The sequence below is a fragment of the Mandrillus leucophaeus genome, unplaced genomic scaffold (assembly GCF_000951045.1).
Source record: "Mandrillus leucophaeus isolate KB7577 unplaced genomic scaffold, Mleu.le_1.0 Scaffold119, whole genome shotgun sequence".
Taxonomy (NCBI): Eukaryota; Metazoa; Chordata; class Mammalia; order Primates; family Cercopithecidae; genus Mandrillus; species Mandrillus leucophaeus.
In genome coordinates, this window is record NW_012100209.1 from 1,478,682 (window position 1) to 1,496,875 (window position 18,194).

Sequence of the window (18,194 nt, forward strand, 5' to 3'; positions counted from 1 at the left end):
AATAAAACATGCACACAAACAGAAACCAAAAAACCCTTTAGACTAACTGTGAATGACTTCAGGGTAAGAACTGTTGAAGTTTTCCTTTTCTAACCTTAGTCACTTCCCATTATTTATTATTTTTTATTACTTCACTTTTCCTGTCTCATTACTATTAATAACCATGTAATTTGTTTGATATGCCAAAATACTCAACCATTGATTCTATTTTAATATGAAAAATTATGATGTTAAAATTATAATTTAAAAAGGTACCAAGAAATATATTACACTAAAAGATGTTGATTTGAACATTAAAAATAATAAACATGCCCTTTTGACCCATTTCAGTTTCTCTTCAAATGCCTGAGTAAAAATAGCAGAAAATGTAACAAACTGATTTCTGACCACTAGGTGGGGAAACAATACAATTTAAAATACAATCTAACTCTGGCCTCAACTGCTTTATTTTTTAGTTATTTAGGATTTCTGATTCTCACCTGTCTGGACTCTTTTACACTCTTAAGACATCCTGACCTGAATGATATGATTGCAAGTTACTTCTGGGAACAGCTTTAGGAGTTGGCAGAACAGGCTGCAGATGACAAAGTCCACCCTGTCTTCTGAAATTCCTTCCTTGATCCCAATTAGAGATTCCACTCCACGCCCTAGGGAGAACTGTAAACCTTAGGGAAGCCATTGCTCCCCGCTGCTCTAACGCTCGGCTCCTGCAATTCTCCCCTCTCTCCATCCTTATCATTTTTCCTGCTTGACTGAATCTTTCCCATCAGCCTACAAATGTGCTGTTATTACCATCTTTAAGAAGGCTCTTGATCTCATTTCTCCCATCAGTTACTGTCCCGTTTCTTTGGTTTCCCTTTCTTTGTAAAGGAGTTGCATATATTTTCTCTGTCCAATTCTTCTCCTTTCATACTCTTTTAAAGCCATTTCAATCAGCCTTGTATCCCCACCACTCCTGACAACTTCCCCTGCACTGACCTCCACAGTCCTCACTTTTTGGCCTCCACCAGCACCTGACACAGTTGCTCACTGACTCCTCCTTGGATGCTTCCTTTCCTGGGCTTCCAGGATCCCTGCTTTATTGGTTGTTCCTTTTATTCTCCTTTGCCCCTTCTCCTCCTACCAGGCCTCAGAGAGTTATAGTGCCCCAGAGCTCAGTTCTTTTCTTCCCTGTTTTCACTCCCTTCCTTGATCATCTTAACGAGCCTCACGACTTTCAGCATGGAATATATTCCTATTTCTCCCCTATGTTAAACCCAGAACTCTCTCCCAAACTCTCCACTTCTTACCCAAGTGAATGCTTAAAAGGTACCTCAAACTTAACATAGCCATGACCTCCAGATCTTCCTCACCTTTGTTAAACAAAATCTAGGAGGCCACTTTTTTGGACTAAATTCCTGCACTGCGCCCCAGAAGACCGACTAAAAATCAAAATGGAATCACCCATGCTCACCAAATGGAAACTGAGTTGTTATCTGGCCTTTGGGGAAATCAGGAGAGACAGAGAATGGCCTAGTTGCCCAAAGAGGCCAATTTTTACCTTCTATCATAATAATGAAGCTCTGTTTTAATCTTTACAACAAAGAGGGACCTGAAGTAACCTGATGTTAACCAATCCATTATCTTTCTATTGTTCTATTTCCCTGTACCTGCCCTACAAGGAAAGTAACTTTGAAATGACCAATCCACTTTTTGTTCTTTGTGTCTGCTTTCTTCAGTTCTTTTTGTTTATAAAGCCAACCTCCACTGCTTCACTCGTTGGAACGCTTACTTTATTTTATGGAACAAAGTGTTGCCCGATTTTAGACGTGGAAATAAAAACTCTTAAGATCTTTAGATTTGCCGTAATTTCAACATCTTCATCCTTTGACATCCTCAGCCTCCTCATGGTGATGCTTGGGCTGACAGATGCATGATCCTTACAGTCGCTTGGGCCAAAAACACTGGAACCACCCATTCTAGATTCCCCTTTTTCCTTCACACCCTAAATCCAAATTCTTTTGTCTCTCCCTTCAAAATACACCCAATATATGGACACTTCTCACCACCTCCACTGTTCCCAACATGGTCAGTGCTACTGCATATCTTGCCTGCATTTCTGTAATATCTGACTAACTGGTTTCCCTACTTTGACAATTGTCTACCTACTGTCTCTTCTCAGCATATCCATTAAGGTGATTTTTAGAAAGCACAAGTCAGAAAACATCGCTGCTTTGCTCTAGCTCTTTAATTGGTTCCATTTCACTTAAGATAAGGGTTGCAGTCTCTGTCACGGCTTACAAGGCCCTACATGAGCTGACTCTTTCCCTACTGTTCCTTTCCTTGCTCTCTCTACCTGCTCTCTCTGCTTAGAACAGTCTTCCTTCATGTCTAACTCCCTTACTTCCTTTGAATCTTTGCTCAAGTATCACTTTCTATTAGGTTGGTGCAAAAGTATAAATATATAGGAAGCTACCCTCGCCTCTCTCAAGCAGTAACATGTTGCCCCAACGCCACCCTCACACTCCACCTCCACCACTTACCTCTGCTCTGTTTTCCCTTAGGAAATATGTTAGGAAGTATCAAGTGCTAATACCATATACTTTACCTGTTTATTACTTATTTATTTTTGAGACAGGGTCTTGCTCCGTCACCCAGGCTGGAGTGCAGTGGCATAATTAGGCTCACTGCAGCCTCGACTTCCTGGGCTGAAGCAATTCTCCTGCCTCAGCCTCCTGAGTATCTGGGTCTACAAGCATGCACCATCATGCCCAGCTGATTTTTAAATGCGTAGTAGAGACAGGGTCTCACTATTTTGCCCACGCTGGCCTCAAACTCCTGAACTCAAGCGATCCTCCCACCTCTGTCTTTCAAAGTGTTGGGATTACAGGCGTGAGCCACTGTGCCCAGCCACGTTTATTATTTTCATTTCTTTAGTCCCTGCTTTGCAGGGGTCTTAGTTTGTTTACTAATATTTCCTGAACTCCTGTTACAAAGGCACAATGTAGTGGCTCAAAAAATCCTTGTTGCATGACTGTAAAGGAAATCTATTAGATCTTGACCTGAGAGTGGTCTTTGATTAGAAAATGAAGGAATGCTTGCAGGTTGGCAGAGGGAATGTTTGGGAAATACCCCTGTATGTGTTTTGAGGACTGGTGCTGTGAGAAGTACAGAAACACCTACATCTTTCACAATTCTTCTTACAGACTACCCTGTACATTGCCCCGTCATGTGAAATATAAGCTTTTGAGCCTTAACATCAAGGGCCATTTTGATTTCATTTCCTCTATGCATTTCTAGCTTCCCCTTCTTGGGGAAAATTTTCTAACCCAGAGATTGCTTCACTGTGGAATTTACTTAAGCTTTCTGATGGGAGCTTGAAAGTCTTTCACTATACACATTTTCCCTTTTGAAAAAACAAAGTAGCTAGATATCATGGAGGATTAGAGGCTTTAAATTGACGTCCATAAATTCAAATGCCTGGAAGGGTGTGCAGTTAATATAAATGCACAACGCAGGTCATATATAAGATAATAGCCATGAAGCTGCTCTAGCACCTTCTACTTACTATCCTTAAACCCCCAAGAAAGCATATTAAAGTTAAAAATGATGGCATTTTTGCATGACAAATATGTTTTCTATCCTTTCCCTAAATTGTAGTCATCAAGCATTTCAGGGAATCTGTCAATCCAATATTCTTATTAACAGTTTCCATTACGTGGATTATGGATATTAAGTACTTTTGTTGTAAGGAACATCAATCCAGTAGGGGAATTTAAGTGAAGGTAAACCAAATTGTACAAATATGTTGAGATATAACTTATTTGTGATAAAGGAGAATCATGTTAAGCAACTTTCTATGAGAAGAAAGGGAATATCTAGTCCATTTTGTCTTAAGGATTTATGCTTGCTGTTGTCTGAACATTCTTCTTAAAATGACATTCCATTTTATTCCAACCTGCCACTTGCTTTTCCCTTTACCAACTATTCTATTAAATCCTGGGTAAAGAGCCCATGCATAGCAACCCCTACAGTGCTGACATTTCTGAAAAATACCATCTAAGAAAATTCAAGCAAGAGCAGGCTTGAATAAAAGTTTCCTAGATTCCAATGCCCACCCAAAAATTCTGATGGGTGAGAGAAAATCTGTATTATTTTTTAATTAAAGGAGGCTATTTAGCATAGTAGTTTAAAGCACACTTACTTTGGATTCAGACTAACATTGGTTGAAATTTTTATTCTACAGTATTTTGTGATCTTGGAGAAGTTACCTGGCTTCTTTGCAGAGCTAAAATTCCGTTTCCTTATCTGTGAAATAATGATGATGCTATCTAATCAATAAGGTTATAGAGATGATATATGTAAAATTCCTAGCACATCATAAACAGTCACTAAAAATATGGTGATGGACTGGTGGTGATTGTGATAGTGGAGGAGTTGGTGGTTCTCAAGAAAGCTTCAGAACTTTTTAAAAAACAGTGGAAATTTTCTTCAAATAAACTCTTAAGGGGAAACCCAACATAAAACAGATAAATAAAAATGACTCAGAACTGAGCAATTCTAGGGGTATTTGCACTGTCAGCTTGGCCAGCTCTTCTCCCTGCCAGCTGCCCACTTTTGTAGACCCAGAAGTTTCCCATGGAACTCTCAGCATTCAACCAAGCATAGTTTGAAAATCTGTGGCAAGAGACGGGGAAAGAAATGGCAAGATAATCTTTTGCTTACTTTAGGTCAAACGGAGGTTTAATGTTTCTGGGAGGTAGGCTTGGGACTGGTGGTTGTGATGGGTGAGATGCTGGCAATGGCGGCTGGCTGGCCGGATGGGATGGTGGAGGTGGTGGCGGAGAAGTTGTTGAGTAAGATGTCTGGCCTTTGCTAGTACCTAAGAAGCAAAGCAAACAATACCATGAATTAAGACAAATCTTCAAAAAGAAGATTATTAATTGCAACCATAGTTGGCTACAGATAAAATAATTTGGCAAAAATTAACAACTGGCTATATGGAATTTTCAAAAAAGAGTATGTTTATTTTATTATTATTACTATGTTGTGTGCTATATATCTTTTGTGAGACAGGATTTCGCTCTGCTACCCAGGCCGGGGTGCAGCGGCTCCATCATGGTTCACCGTAAGCTCAAACTCATGGGCTTTCGGGATCTTCCTGCCTCAGCCGCCTGAGTAACTGGGACTACATGCGTGCACCACAATGCCCATCTAAGTTTTTAAAAAAATGTTAAACTTTTTGTAGAGATGAGGTCTTGATATGTTGCCTAGGCTGGTTTTGAACTCCTGGGCACAAGCAGTCCTCCTGCCATGACCTCCCCAAATGTTGGGATTACAGGTGTGAGCCACTGTGCCCGGTCTTATTCATCCTTTACATCAATAAAATATATTACATGTATGTATATATGCATAACACACATACACACACACATACACACAGAGTTTTTCCTGGTTGTTAAACATTTATCAGCACACCATTGCTGGTACCTAAAAAATTCCTAGGTTCTATCTGCTAAATAGTGACTAGAATCAGTTGTTTCTATATCTTTCCTCTTTGCTTTGATCCTCTTCCTCTCACTCATTGACTTTCTGATTTCGTATATCGGACTTTGGAATTACGCAGGTTGCCTTGTTTTCCTAAATGTGGAATTTTCATTTCTTTCTCATTTTGGGGTGATTTTCTGAGAGGAAAAGAGGATAATATCTTAACAAACATTTTGTTTTAATTTTACCTGCCTTTGAGCACAAATGAGGTCTTTTTTCATGTTTAGAACCATTTTCCTTTTTTTTTTTCCTTTTGAGAGGGAGTCTAGCTTTGTCACCCAGGCTGGAGTGCAGTGGCGCGATCTCAGCTCACTGCAACCTCTGCCTCCCAGGTTCAAGCTATTCTCCTGCCTCAGCCTCCTGAGTAGCTGGGATTACAGGCATCTGCCACTATGCCCAGCTAATTTTTGTATTTTTATTGGAGACGGGGTTTCTCTTTGTGTTTTTAGTAGAGATAGGATTTCACCATGCCCACCACCGTGCCCAGCTAATTTTTGTATTTTTAGTAGAGAAAGGGTTTCACTGTGTTGACCAGGCTTGTCTTGAACTCTTGACCTTGTAATCCACCCACCTTGTCTTCCCAAAGTGCTGGGATTACAAGTGTGAGCCACCGCGCCCAGCCTCCTTTTAACTGTATTGTTGATTCAAATACTTTGCCTATTTCAAAATTAGTATTTTCCTTTTGTTGGTTTCTAAAATATTTTTATTAAGGATATTAGTCCTTTTGTTTCTTAACTGGACCAATGGAATGTAATTAGGCTGCTTTGGATCCTGCTTTTGCCTGTCCATACATTAAAAAATATAACACAATGAATAAAACCTCTTTACAAACTTCAAAAAAAAAATACGGCACTTCACTGTAAATTTCTTTACAAGGGTAATGCTAAGGTTTTACACAGCATATGACACAAACACATTCCTAATTTCTTTTAGATATTTCTCCCTCTTGCCAAAGCTCTTCACTTAGGATAATTGCTGACTATATTGCCATCTCTCTTCATTCTCTGACCTCACCCTGGTGTTTCCCTTCTTCCTGGAGTCTTAAAAACTGCTCAGACCCTGCACTGCAGACTCCAGACCCTCCAGGCCAGGAACAGTTCCCATAAGAATAATTCTACTTTTGCAGCTAGCTTTTGGGGATAGAGGTAGACAGAATTAGTTCCCCCTGTAAATTTCATGAATAAAAAACTCCAACTCAAGATATTTACGTTAGAAATGTTGAATCCGGTTCATTTTTGTCCTAACTAAAATAAAAATTTTGGGATAGATCAGACTTTTCCTCTAATCTATTCAATCAGTCCTTTCGTGTATAATTTCTGTCACCACATTATCTTTAGGAAGGCCTTCCCTAATTTGAGAACAGATAATTATAAACAGTATATTTTCTCCTACTTCGCTGTGGCTCCTTTTTTTTTTTTTTTTTTAAATTTAACGCTTTAAAACTATTAGTAATTTATTTTGGAGTTTGGTGTGAGATAGAGATTTAATTTTATGGTTGTTGTTGCTCCTAAATCATTTAGCAAATGTTCTGCACCGTTTGTCTGATAAGCTATTACTTACTAATTTGACATGCCTCTTTCATCATAGAATAAACATGAAAAATTCTAGTGAATGTGACAGAGTTATTTTAATTCATAAATAATATGCTTCAGTAGATTCATAAATGATTTAAAAGCTGTACCCAAAGAGAATACGCCTCCGTGAGTAGATATTAGTAAGCCGTCCAAATAGAGAGAAAAATATTTATTAGCCATCTGTGACTTATCCTTTCATGGAAAAGATTTCGACAAGCAGGAGACATTACCCTGGGACAGTGACTTAAGGCCCACACGTGAGAAGATACAGAATTGGTTTAGGGAATGGTGATTCCTTTGAATTAGAAACGCTGAAAACTGACTTCCCCAAACCCAGGCTTTCTGACTTTACACAGGCTTACGGGACTCTGATGTGGCATCTGGGGGCCCTCTGTGGTTCTGCTTACTGGACATCTAGTCTCCTTTCTGCGGTTATAATAACTTGAGCAACCCAGGAAGGGGTGTGCTTGCTCTTCTACCAGACTTGGAACTAGAAGGGCGTCCCCCTTGAGTTGCTGGCAGTGGTCTCGCCACCGGCAGAGTAGGGCTCACCTGAGAATGCAGCGAAACCAGCGGGAAGCAGGGCGAGAGATGGAAAAGGACTGGTTAGATTTTAAAGAAAAAGTAGTTTTGGAAAATTGTCAAAGATAATTCGAAAGACGTAATGAGGCACTAAACTAATTGTTTGAGCATGCTCTTCCTCATCAAGCTTGGGAGAACATATACTCAAGTCTTCCTGTGTTACACTAGTATGTGGCAGTGAAACACTTTGCTTTGCAAAACATGTGGTCACTTTCAAATACTGCTAGGAATACATTTGCATGTATACAAAATAATTGTAAGGAAAAACATCTTAGTTTTTCTGGAGGAAAAAACCAGTTAGACTTACTTTAATGTCTAACGATTGACATTATAATCTAATGATTGACTCTAAAATCTCAATCTGGACTTTATAAAGTGTACTAAAATATAATTAGAATTATTAACATCCTCAAAAGTAAAAATATGTTTTTATTCTGATGGAAAGAGAGGGGATGAATATTGAACTGCAGTAAAATGAGTAAAGAAATAGAAACAATAAAGATAAAAATATCTGGGAGTAATGATATTAAATAATATTAATTAGTCACACAATTTTTGGCAAGTACCATACTAGTCATTCTACATATGTAATCTTATTTATTCTGTATAACAGCCCTATGGGGGTATATGTTATTATCTAGTTTCCATTTGATAGTTAAGAAAACTACCCAAGTTCAGAGAATAAGTAAGCAGTAGCGGTGGGGTTCAAACTTGGCCAGAATTTGAACTCCAGTCAATTTTTTATGATGTCTATGTACTTTCTGCTATGCTCTACTGCTTCTCAAGGTAATTAAATGAAAATTATTAGTAAGTTAAGATAGACACATTAGCAAACTGTCCCACAATCTGGGTGTAAGTTCAGCTTTTTGATTTGCATTTTTCCTCTTAGTGTGATTTTATGAGTGTTTTCAGTTTAATGCAGGAAAGACCTGGCTCTAGAGACTGTAAGGCTCACATATTGGGGTGTTCTGGATGCTAAATTCAGATGCCTTAGAATTTGAGTTTGGAAACCAGACAGCAGGGATGTAAACATTCAAGCTAGTAGGAAATAGGTTCTTAAAGATGAATGACTGAGACTAGCTAGCTGGAAAAAAAAAAACCCTCAAGGACTGAAATCGGGGAAGTTTGAAATAGCATAAAAGGACTTAGGAGACATGAAATAAGGGGAAAGAACAACAGGTTTAGACCTCAGCTGGCATTACGAATTACAGATGTGCAATTTGAGAGCTAACACCTAAAACTCTGATCTACTTATGGATCTCATCTCCCAAAGCTCAGGGGGGATTGCCTGGATAGCTGTGATTTGAAAGTACTGGAACTGAAAAGACCATGTGGAATGTTATCCTCAAAGAATGACAGGATTGTGCAGGGATATGGATCCCTGTAGCAGTGGGCACAGCTGGTCTTCTGGACAGTGCAGGATGGTTCAGCAGCAATGAGCTAATCAGATGAATTTGCAACCTACTACCCACTGTTGTCCTGAGACAGACAGAGGAACTGTGCTCTGAGCACTCTAACAGGAGATCAAGGCTTCAAGAAGGACATAATCGGCATCTTGCTAATCAGTCAAGTGGGAGCTTGAGTGACTAATGACAAAATTAAGGAAAATTGACTATATTTTTATTAGGGAACAGTTTATACTGGTTACAGAAAAATGGGGAGAATTGCGAATAACGGGGAGTGAAATTGCAATATCTTCTAGAACACAAAAATAATTCTTAAAAATCTGGGAAGTTAATAACCTCTGACTCAAACTTTTCATCGTTTTTAATTTTGGAAGTTTGGAAGAGATCTTGCACAAGTCATGTTCCTCTGCTCAGGCATGCTGGAATGGGTGGAGCACTGAGGCCATTTTACCACAAGGAAATGACCAGGAGAGACCCTCTGTGAGTCGGTGAGTGCTCAGTGGTTATCTGGCCCTGCCTTGAAGAATGGCTCCAGGTTCACTGAAATGCAGGCTACCCAAAATGGTGAGATTTTGTCAGAATCTAAAACTCTATAAACAGAAAAGTGGATTTGAGGGCAGTAGAAGAAGGAGTTGGGAGAGAAGAGGTGGAAATGAATAGAGAGGACCCAACGAGGGTGGTGGTATACTCATGCGAAATGGAAATTGTATTACTTCACAAACTGCATTTTATGTATTTCTGCTGGTCAAAAATGCTGGTTCTAGATATTTTTACAACATTCTGGTAACAAAAATCTATGAAGACTTAGGATATCTACCTTGTAGATTTTGATGTTTGTGACTTTTGACTAAGAAGGTACCTAAAGTCTTCATGTCCTGAGGGGTCATAAGGTACATGTGTCGATCTGGTTCTCAATTTCCTTTTTAAATCCATGGTTTCATTTACAACACCAAAGACATTACACTGTATTGCTGCTCCCAATTGCCACAAAACCCTGACCCTAGACTTGGCATTTCTCATTCTGGCTTTCTTGGGATATCTTAGAATTGGACCAGGCATTAGAAAACTTTGATTTTATCTCCAGCTCTATCACCAAAGAGCTATTTGTCTTTGGCGAATGACTTAATCTCCGTGTGATTTAGTTTCTCCATCTGTCAAATGGGAGCAATCGAGCCCTAACTACCTCAAAGGGGTTTAAGGATGAAATGAGCTAATATGTGTGAAAGCATCTTAAAAAGTTTGAAGCACTGCATAAACATAAAAGATGATCACACAAGGCTGAGGGGTGCCACAAATAAAATCATTTCTAAGTTACGTTAAGACATTTGGAAATTATTTAATTTCCTCATCTATTTATTTGAGAATGATTAAGCATCTGTCTTAGATTTTAGCCGTGGAGCTGGCAACTCGTCATATAGACTTTTATTTTCTCTGGGCCTGTGTAGGTACATAGCATTGCCCATTCAAACAAGAAGAAAAGCTCTAGTAACCACATGGCACTGCCAGAGTCTATATTGGTGACCTCTGTGCCAAGTAGTTTGTAAAACTATTTGGGTGGACACTTAATGGAATCTCTTATGGTTGCATGGCCCCGTATAGTCATTCACACCTAAACTAAACACAGTCTTACTGAGATCTTACCACATTTACCATAAAGGTTGTTTGTAATCCCCTTCATCCCCGGACCCTAGCCTTACCTTCCTCATGTACTACAGATGACCTTACCTTTTATTTTACTAAGAACATGGAGAACGCCCCATCTGACTATCCCCACTTGTCCTGCATTCTAACTGAAAATCTCCTGATATCTTGCTCTCCCATTTTTCCTTTGCTCCAGATTCTCTGGAAAGATGGCATTCCTCCTTGCACATACTAACAGCATTTTAGTTCCCATCAGTGCCTGCTTCGTTGTACAACCCACTCCCTTTATTATTAACTCCTTCATTGCATCAAGCAAGAAACATTTACTAAGCACTTACTATGTGCTCTGAACTGTGTGTTTCATCTTTTCAATGCACTTTCCATCTTAAACATGGTCTGATATCTTTAACTCTAAAGAAACACAACAGTATCCTTTTTTAACCTCTTCCCCCACCCTAGATACCAGCTGATTTTGTTTCTCTTCTTCATGGCCAAACTTCTTGGAACAAAAACCTACATTTGCTACTTCTATATCTTAAAAACGCTTGGATGGCCTCATGGAGAAGTAAAGAATGAAAGGCTTAGTTTTAAATTCAGATTCAACCACTTTTATATAAACCTTCCAGTTTTTATTACTCAGTATGAAGACTTGGTTAAGTTGCTTGATATCTCCAAGTCTTCATTTTCTCATCTGCGAAATGGTCACATACACACACTCTGCAGAAGCATCTGACACATGGTATGGTAGTTCTTAATAAATGGTCCTATTCTTCTTAGCTACTAATTGATCTGGCTGTCCCATTCATACACCACAGTCTACTCCCGTCAACTGCAAAGAAAACAATAAACAAACAGAAACCACTTTTTCCTCAAATTAGTCATGTCTAATCCTAGTTTTGTTCGAGAATCTTAGAATGGTCCAAGAATGAAGAAGTTTAAATTCCTAAATCTACCCCAGTAGGCACCACAGCAACCAAATACTACTTTCAGATTCTTCACTCCAAAACACACCAGAAACAATTTTCAATGGGAGAATCTGAAAGATTGGCAGAAAGAATGTTTGTGCTGAAGTTATTGAGGCCTGGGTTTGACTACTAATCCCATCCAGTATTAGCTGTAAGATACTGGGTAACTTATTTCGCTTCTCTGGGTTTTAGATTCTCTGCCTATTAAAATGGGACTACTAACTCTTAACTTGCAGGGTTGCTACAAGAATTCAAAATATGTCTGTCTGCCAAGCACACAGTAGGTATGCAGTGCTACTTATGAATTACTCTAGGATCTAACACGGTTGTGTTCTGTATGGGGCAGGCTCCTTAAAAATCAATAGGACATGTTTATTTCCATCTGTGCAGAGAGACTGGGATCATCATGCTTCAGTAACTTTTATTAGAAGTTTTCTAAACTGTCACCTGTGCTTGAAATGACACGCTAAATGCCATACATCTGATCATTCTGTCAAAAGCAAGATTTCGAAAAACTACCTGCCCTTTGGAAGTGAGGTGTGACTGTCCTGTGATTCCCTGGTGTTAACATCTAGCCCAGAGGCTCTCTGTTTGTACGTAGAGGACTGGTATGTGTTTTCTCAGATCATTTTTATTTTATTTAAAATTGCCATAAATTACTTTCTCATTTATTTATTCATTTTCTTCTTAGCTAAACAGTGAGCTTCTGAGGCGGGTCTCCACTGTCAATACCTGTGTATCCCTGACAACACTGCATGTATTTAATGTTTTACTGATTGATTCATTTAATGTTTAATGAAACATTAAACATCAGTGAAACATTTAATGTTTCACTGATTGATTTTCTTTTTCATTTGTCCTTTTCCCTTTAGAAAAGAAAACTGATTTTAAAAAGCAAATTGTAAAATAAATATCTGGACAGTAAAACATTTAAGAAAATATAGGAGGGAATGATGAAAAGAAGAACTCCTGTTCTAGACCCCCGTATTGTAGTTACAAGCCTCAAAGACAACAGCTGTTATTAGTTTCTTAAGGACATTTCAAGAAATATATTCTATGTTTTTTTTTTACACAAATGGAACCATGGTACATACATTATTCTGTACCTTGCTTTCTTAACTTAATTTTAAAAAGATATTGTTGTATATTGGCACAAAAAGAGCAATCTGGGCTTTTTTTTTTTTTTTTAAATGACAGTGGAGTTCTCCATTGCATGGATTTACCTTATTTTATGTGACCAGTCTCATTATTGCTGGTCACTTAAGTTATAAAAATAACTACTGAAGTATAATTCATATACATAAACTGGTTTAAAATATAAAACTCCATGGTATTAATATATTTACAGTTGTGCAACCAGTACTATAATCTAATTTTAGAATATACACATCACCTCAAAAATAAACCCCTGTACTTACTGGCAGTCACTCCCCATCCCTATCCCCAATCCTGGCTGACTTAGGCAACCAATAATCTATTTTTGGTCTCTTACAGATTGGCTTATTCCAGCGATTCCATATCAAGAGAATCATATAATATGTGGTTGCTTGTGACTAGTTTATTTCACTTAGTTGTTTTTGCAGTTCAATTATATTGTAGCAGATATTAATACTACTATCTTATGGCTGAATCATATTTCATCATATATCACATTTATTTATACATTCATCAGCTGATGGACATTTAAGTTGTTTCTACCTTCTGCCTGTTATACAGAATGCTTTTATAAACGTTAATGTATATCTTCGAGTGGACCTATGTTTTCATTTCTCCTGGGTAAATACCAAGAGTAGAATTGCTAGGTAACTCCATATTCAACCTTCTGAGGAACTCTAGATTGTTGTTTATTTTATGCTATTTTAGACAATTACAATTATAAAATTTTTCTTGTATGTATGTCTTTGACCCCAAGTATAAATGTACCTGTAGGATAAATTCCTAGAAAGTGAAATCGGTAGGTCAAAAGAACTGAGCATTAAAATATTTTGGTAGGCTGGGTGCGGTGGCTCATGCCTATAATCCCAGCACTTTGGGAGGCCAAGGTGGGCAGATCACGAGGTCAAGAGATTAAGACCATCCTAGCCAACATGGTGAGACCCTATCTCTACTAAAAATACAAAAATTAGTCAGGCGTGGTGGTGCATGTTTGTAGTCCCAGCTACTCGGGAGGCTGAGGCAGAAGAATCACTTGAACCTGGGAGGCGGAGGTTGCCGTGAGCCAAGATCACGTCACTGCACTCCAGCCTGGTCAACAGAGCAAGACTCCAGCTCAAAAAAAAAAACAGTTTTGGTAAATAATGCCATTTAGTGATTTTTTTTTAAACAGGTAGGAGAATACCTGTTTTACCATAACTTCACTGGCATGTATATTATCATACATTTTTGGTCTTAATAATCCTGACAGGTAAAAAATTAATGCTATATCAATTGGATTTTCATATTTATAAGTGAGGCTGAGCATTCTTTCATATGTTTATAAGACATTTTATTTGTGTGAGTATGTCTTCTTTATAAAGAATATTGGAAGTACAGCACCCTATTTAATTAAGTAGCTGGAAAAATGAACATTCTCTTTTATGATTGGTGTTGATATAATACAGAGTTTCATATACAATACAAACATATTAGTATACATTGTTATGTAGGTAAAAGTATCATTAAAACTTTTCGATCCTCAGCAGCCTGCAAGTCTAAGGACGTGAAACGTCTGGGTCACAGACTTAGAAAATCTAGTTTTACGGAATTTTTCCTTGCTCTAATTCAAAGCCATCTGTTCTTATCTTCAAAGGATTTGTAAACCATTGTGGATGGGAAATTTTGAAAACCAATTTAGTTGAAAACAAAGCACTGTAACTGTATTAGTATGAAATCTTTTGCTTTAAATGCAAACTGCCAAGAAAATGTTGGCCAGCTTAGAATAGTCCCTCAAAATGGAAAGAAAAGTAATACTGAAACATCAGTGTTTACACAGATAATCAAAGCTGAAATTAGAATGGAGGTGAAGAGGTAGAGATCAAAACAAATTTAATGATCAATGAGAGGAAAATAAGTAAAGAAGGGCTTTGATCACTATCATAGACTCTTCCATTTCAGACCTAACTTTAACATTCAATGTCTCTGAATAATTTTTTCAATTGTTAAAAATTCACCTCCCCAATCAATAACTTTGTTGGTAATTCAATTAGATGTAATCATGAAAGGTAAATTATTTTTATAAATGAGTTTATTCATTTTCCAGTCATGAAATAATATGAAATTCAAATTAGGTGGTAATTTGACGGGAGAGTGCCGACTTTTGGTTCTTTTTTTTGGAAGGTTAAATATGACTTTAAAAAGGAAAAAAGTCTGCATATAAGAAAAGTTCTTTGTCAGATGCTCATGGATTACAGGGTTCCTCTTCCCTCCTCTAAGATACAACATATTTGGGTATAAGGCAATAACTGAATCTCTATTCTTCAAATATGAAAAGTTATTTTAAAAATGTAATAACGTCTATAGGAGCAAAGAAAGCACTAGAAATCAAGTTTTAGAAACATCCTCAGATTAACTGTTTTATTTGTTGAGGGAATAGTGAATGTTTTGGCTAAATCAATAGTAGTAAGCCTTTGAGAACACTTTTAGGATAAAATCAATATAAGCCAGTAATATAACATCTATGAGCAGAGACGGAATAAACCTTGATGTGCAGAGGCGATCGCACAGCCTCACGGACAGAGAGGGGCAAACAGAGGAGCAACAAAGCATGTGCTCCAAATTCAGCTGTCTGTGGGCTCCAGGCAGGAACACGCCTGTGTGCACTGAGCTGGGAGCACGTGACCATGGTGAACACGAAACTAATGCCCTGTCTCAATGGGTGGCCACTGTGGGGCTCCAGCCCACTGTAAATATGTGAAGATCAAGACTAGATTTTTCCATAAAATCTTCTACTTTTTGAATGTTGGCAACTATTAAAACAAATCAATCAAACAAACAAAAAATTCTGCACACCCAACAAAGCACGTTTTTGGGCTACATTCCTTTTTTTTTTTTTTTTGAGATGAAGTCTTGCTCTGTCACCCAGGTTGGAGTGCAGTGGTGTGATCTCAGCTGACTGCAACATCCACTTCCCAGGTTCAAGCGATTCTCCTGCCTCAGCCTCCTGAGAAGCTGGGATTATAGGTGCCCACCACCATACCGGGCTTATAGTGCATTTTTAGTAGAGACAGGATTTCACCAGCCTGGTCTAGAACTCCTGACCGCACGTGAACTGCCTGCTTCAGTCTCCCAAAGTGCTGGGATTACAGGTGTGAGCTACCATGACTGGCCTGTGCTACATTAATTTACGACACACACCCTTTTTAAGTAAAGAAAGAGAAAGCCTCACAAAGAAGTTTTAATAAAGGAAATTGCCTGACCAGTGGTTCATTCAGGAAGCAAGCTTTTCCTTGGAAAACTATGAAGTTTTGAAAGGGAAAAATTAGACCAACAGACCAGGCAAAGAATTGTAATGCACTGGGGAAAGAACTAGAATTGCCAACAAAGAAGGCAGAGCTTCCCTGTAGTGCCTGGACAGAGCAAGTGTTCTCAGCGTGACTCAAAGGGAGATAAAGTGACTACGACTCAGTATACCTGTATGAAGCACAACTATATGTACAGACATGTGATAAGAAAGGTATTCAGTTAAGTTAAATATTTGCTACTTTTGCTGTGGCAATGACTATTGTTGCCATTGCTTAAAAAAAAATCCTGAAATTCATATGGAAGCAAAAAGAGCCCTGAGTAGAGAAAGCAATCCTAAGCAAAAAGAACAAAGCTGGAGCCATCACATTACCTGTCTTCACATTATACTACAAGGCTATAGCAACCAAAACAGCATGGCACTGGTATAAAAATAGACACATAGGTCAGTGGAATGGAATAGAGAACCCATAAAGAAAGCCACATACCCATAGCCAACTGATCTTTGACAAAGTCGGCAAAAATCTACACTGGGGAAATGACACTCTATTCAATAAATGGTGCTGGGAATATTTGACTGCCATATGCCGAAGAATGAAACTGAACTCCTATCTCTCACCATACACAAGAAATGAATGCAAGATGTAGTAAAGATTTAAATGTAAGGTCTGAAGCTATAAAAATACTAAAAGAAAACCTAGGAAAAACTTGTGGACATTGGCCTAGGCAAAAATTCATGGCTAAGACTTCAAAAGCAAATACAACAAAACCAAAAATAGACAAATGGGATTTAACTAAACTAGAAAGCTTCTGTCAGTAAAAGAATTAATTAACTGAATAATCAGACAACCTGCAGATTGGGAGAAAACATTTGCTAGCTATGCATCCAACAAAGGACTCATATCTAGAATCTACAATCAATTCACAACCTCCGAAATAATCTCATTGAAAAGTGGGCAAAGGACATGAACAGATATTTTTCAAAAGAAGACACACATATGGCCAACAAGATTATGAAAAAATGCTCCACATCACTAATCACCAGAGAATTGCAAATTAAAGCCACAGTGAGATATCAACGTACAGCAGTCAGAATAGCTATTAAAAAATTAAAAAATAACAGATGTGGGCAAGGATGTGGAGTAAAGGGAATGCTTATACACTGTTGGTGGGAATGTATATAAATTAGTACAACTTCTAGAGAAAACAGTATGGAAATTTCTCAAATAACTAAAAATGGAATTACTATAAGATTTAGCAATCCAACTACTGGATATTCAACCAAAATAAAAGAAATTAGCCTGGCACAGTGTCTCATGCCTGTAATCCTAGCACTTCGGGAGGCCGAGGAGGGCAGATCACCTGAGGTCAGGAGTTCAAGACCAGCCTGATAAACATGGTAAAACCCCATCTCTACTAACAATACAAAATTAGCCAGGCATGGTGGCAGGTGCCTGTAATCCCAGCTACTTGGGAGGCTGAGGCAGGAGAATCGCTTGAACCCAGGAGGCAGAGGTTGTGGTGAGCCGAGATTGTGCCATTGTGCTCCAGCCTGGGCTACAAGAGTGAAACTCCGTCTCATACTAAAAAAAAAAAAAGAAAGAAAGAAATCGCTTTACCAAAAAGACACCTGCTCTTGTATGTTTATTGCAGTACTATTCACAATAGCAACGTCATAGAATCAACCTAAGTGTCCATCAATGGATGAAACTTATAAAATGGATGACACTGATAAAGAAAATGTGGTATATACACCATGGAATACTACTCAGCCATAAAAAAAATTATGTCGTTTGCAGTAACATGGATGGAGGTAGAGGCCATTATCTTAAGTGAAATAACTGAGAAACAGAAAGTCAAAAAGCACCTGTTCTCACTTGTAAGTGGGAGTTAAATTACGTATAGACATGGACATAGAGTGTGAAATAATAGACACTGGAGACTGGGAAGGGTGGGAGGGTTGGCAAGAGTGAGGGATGAGAAATTAATTAATGGGTACAATGTACACTATTTGAGTGATGGTTATAATAAAAGCCCAGACTTCATTACTACACAATGTATCC

General features: G+C 38.2%; 1 protein-coding gene across 4 annotated transcripts in view; it reads right to left on the minus strand.

Moving 5' to 3' along the window:
- The window catches only part of FYB (FYN binding protein), a 179,829-nt gene that overhangs the window by 45,521 nt on the left and 116,114 nt on the right, over positions 1–18,194 (minus strand). For all 4 annotated transcript variants that reach the window (XM_011966185.1, XM_011966203.1, XM_011966194.1 and 1 more), the window contains one exon: positions 4,705–4,861. In XM_011966185.1, coding sequence (XP_011821575.1) covers positions 4,705–4,861 — 157 coding nt within the window. The remainder of the gene's footprint in view (positions 1–4,704; positions 4,862–18,194) is intronic.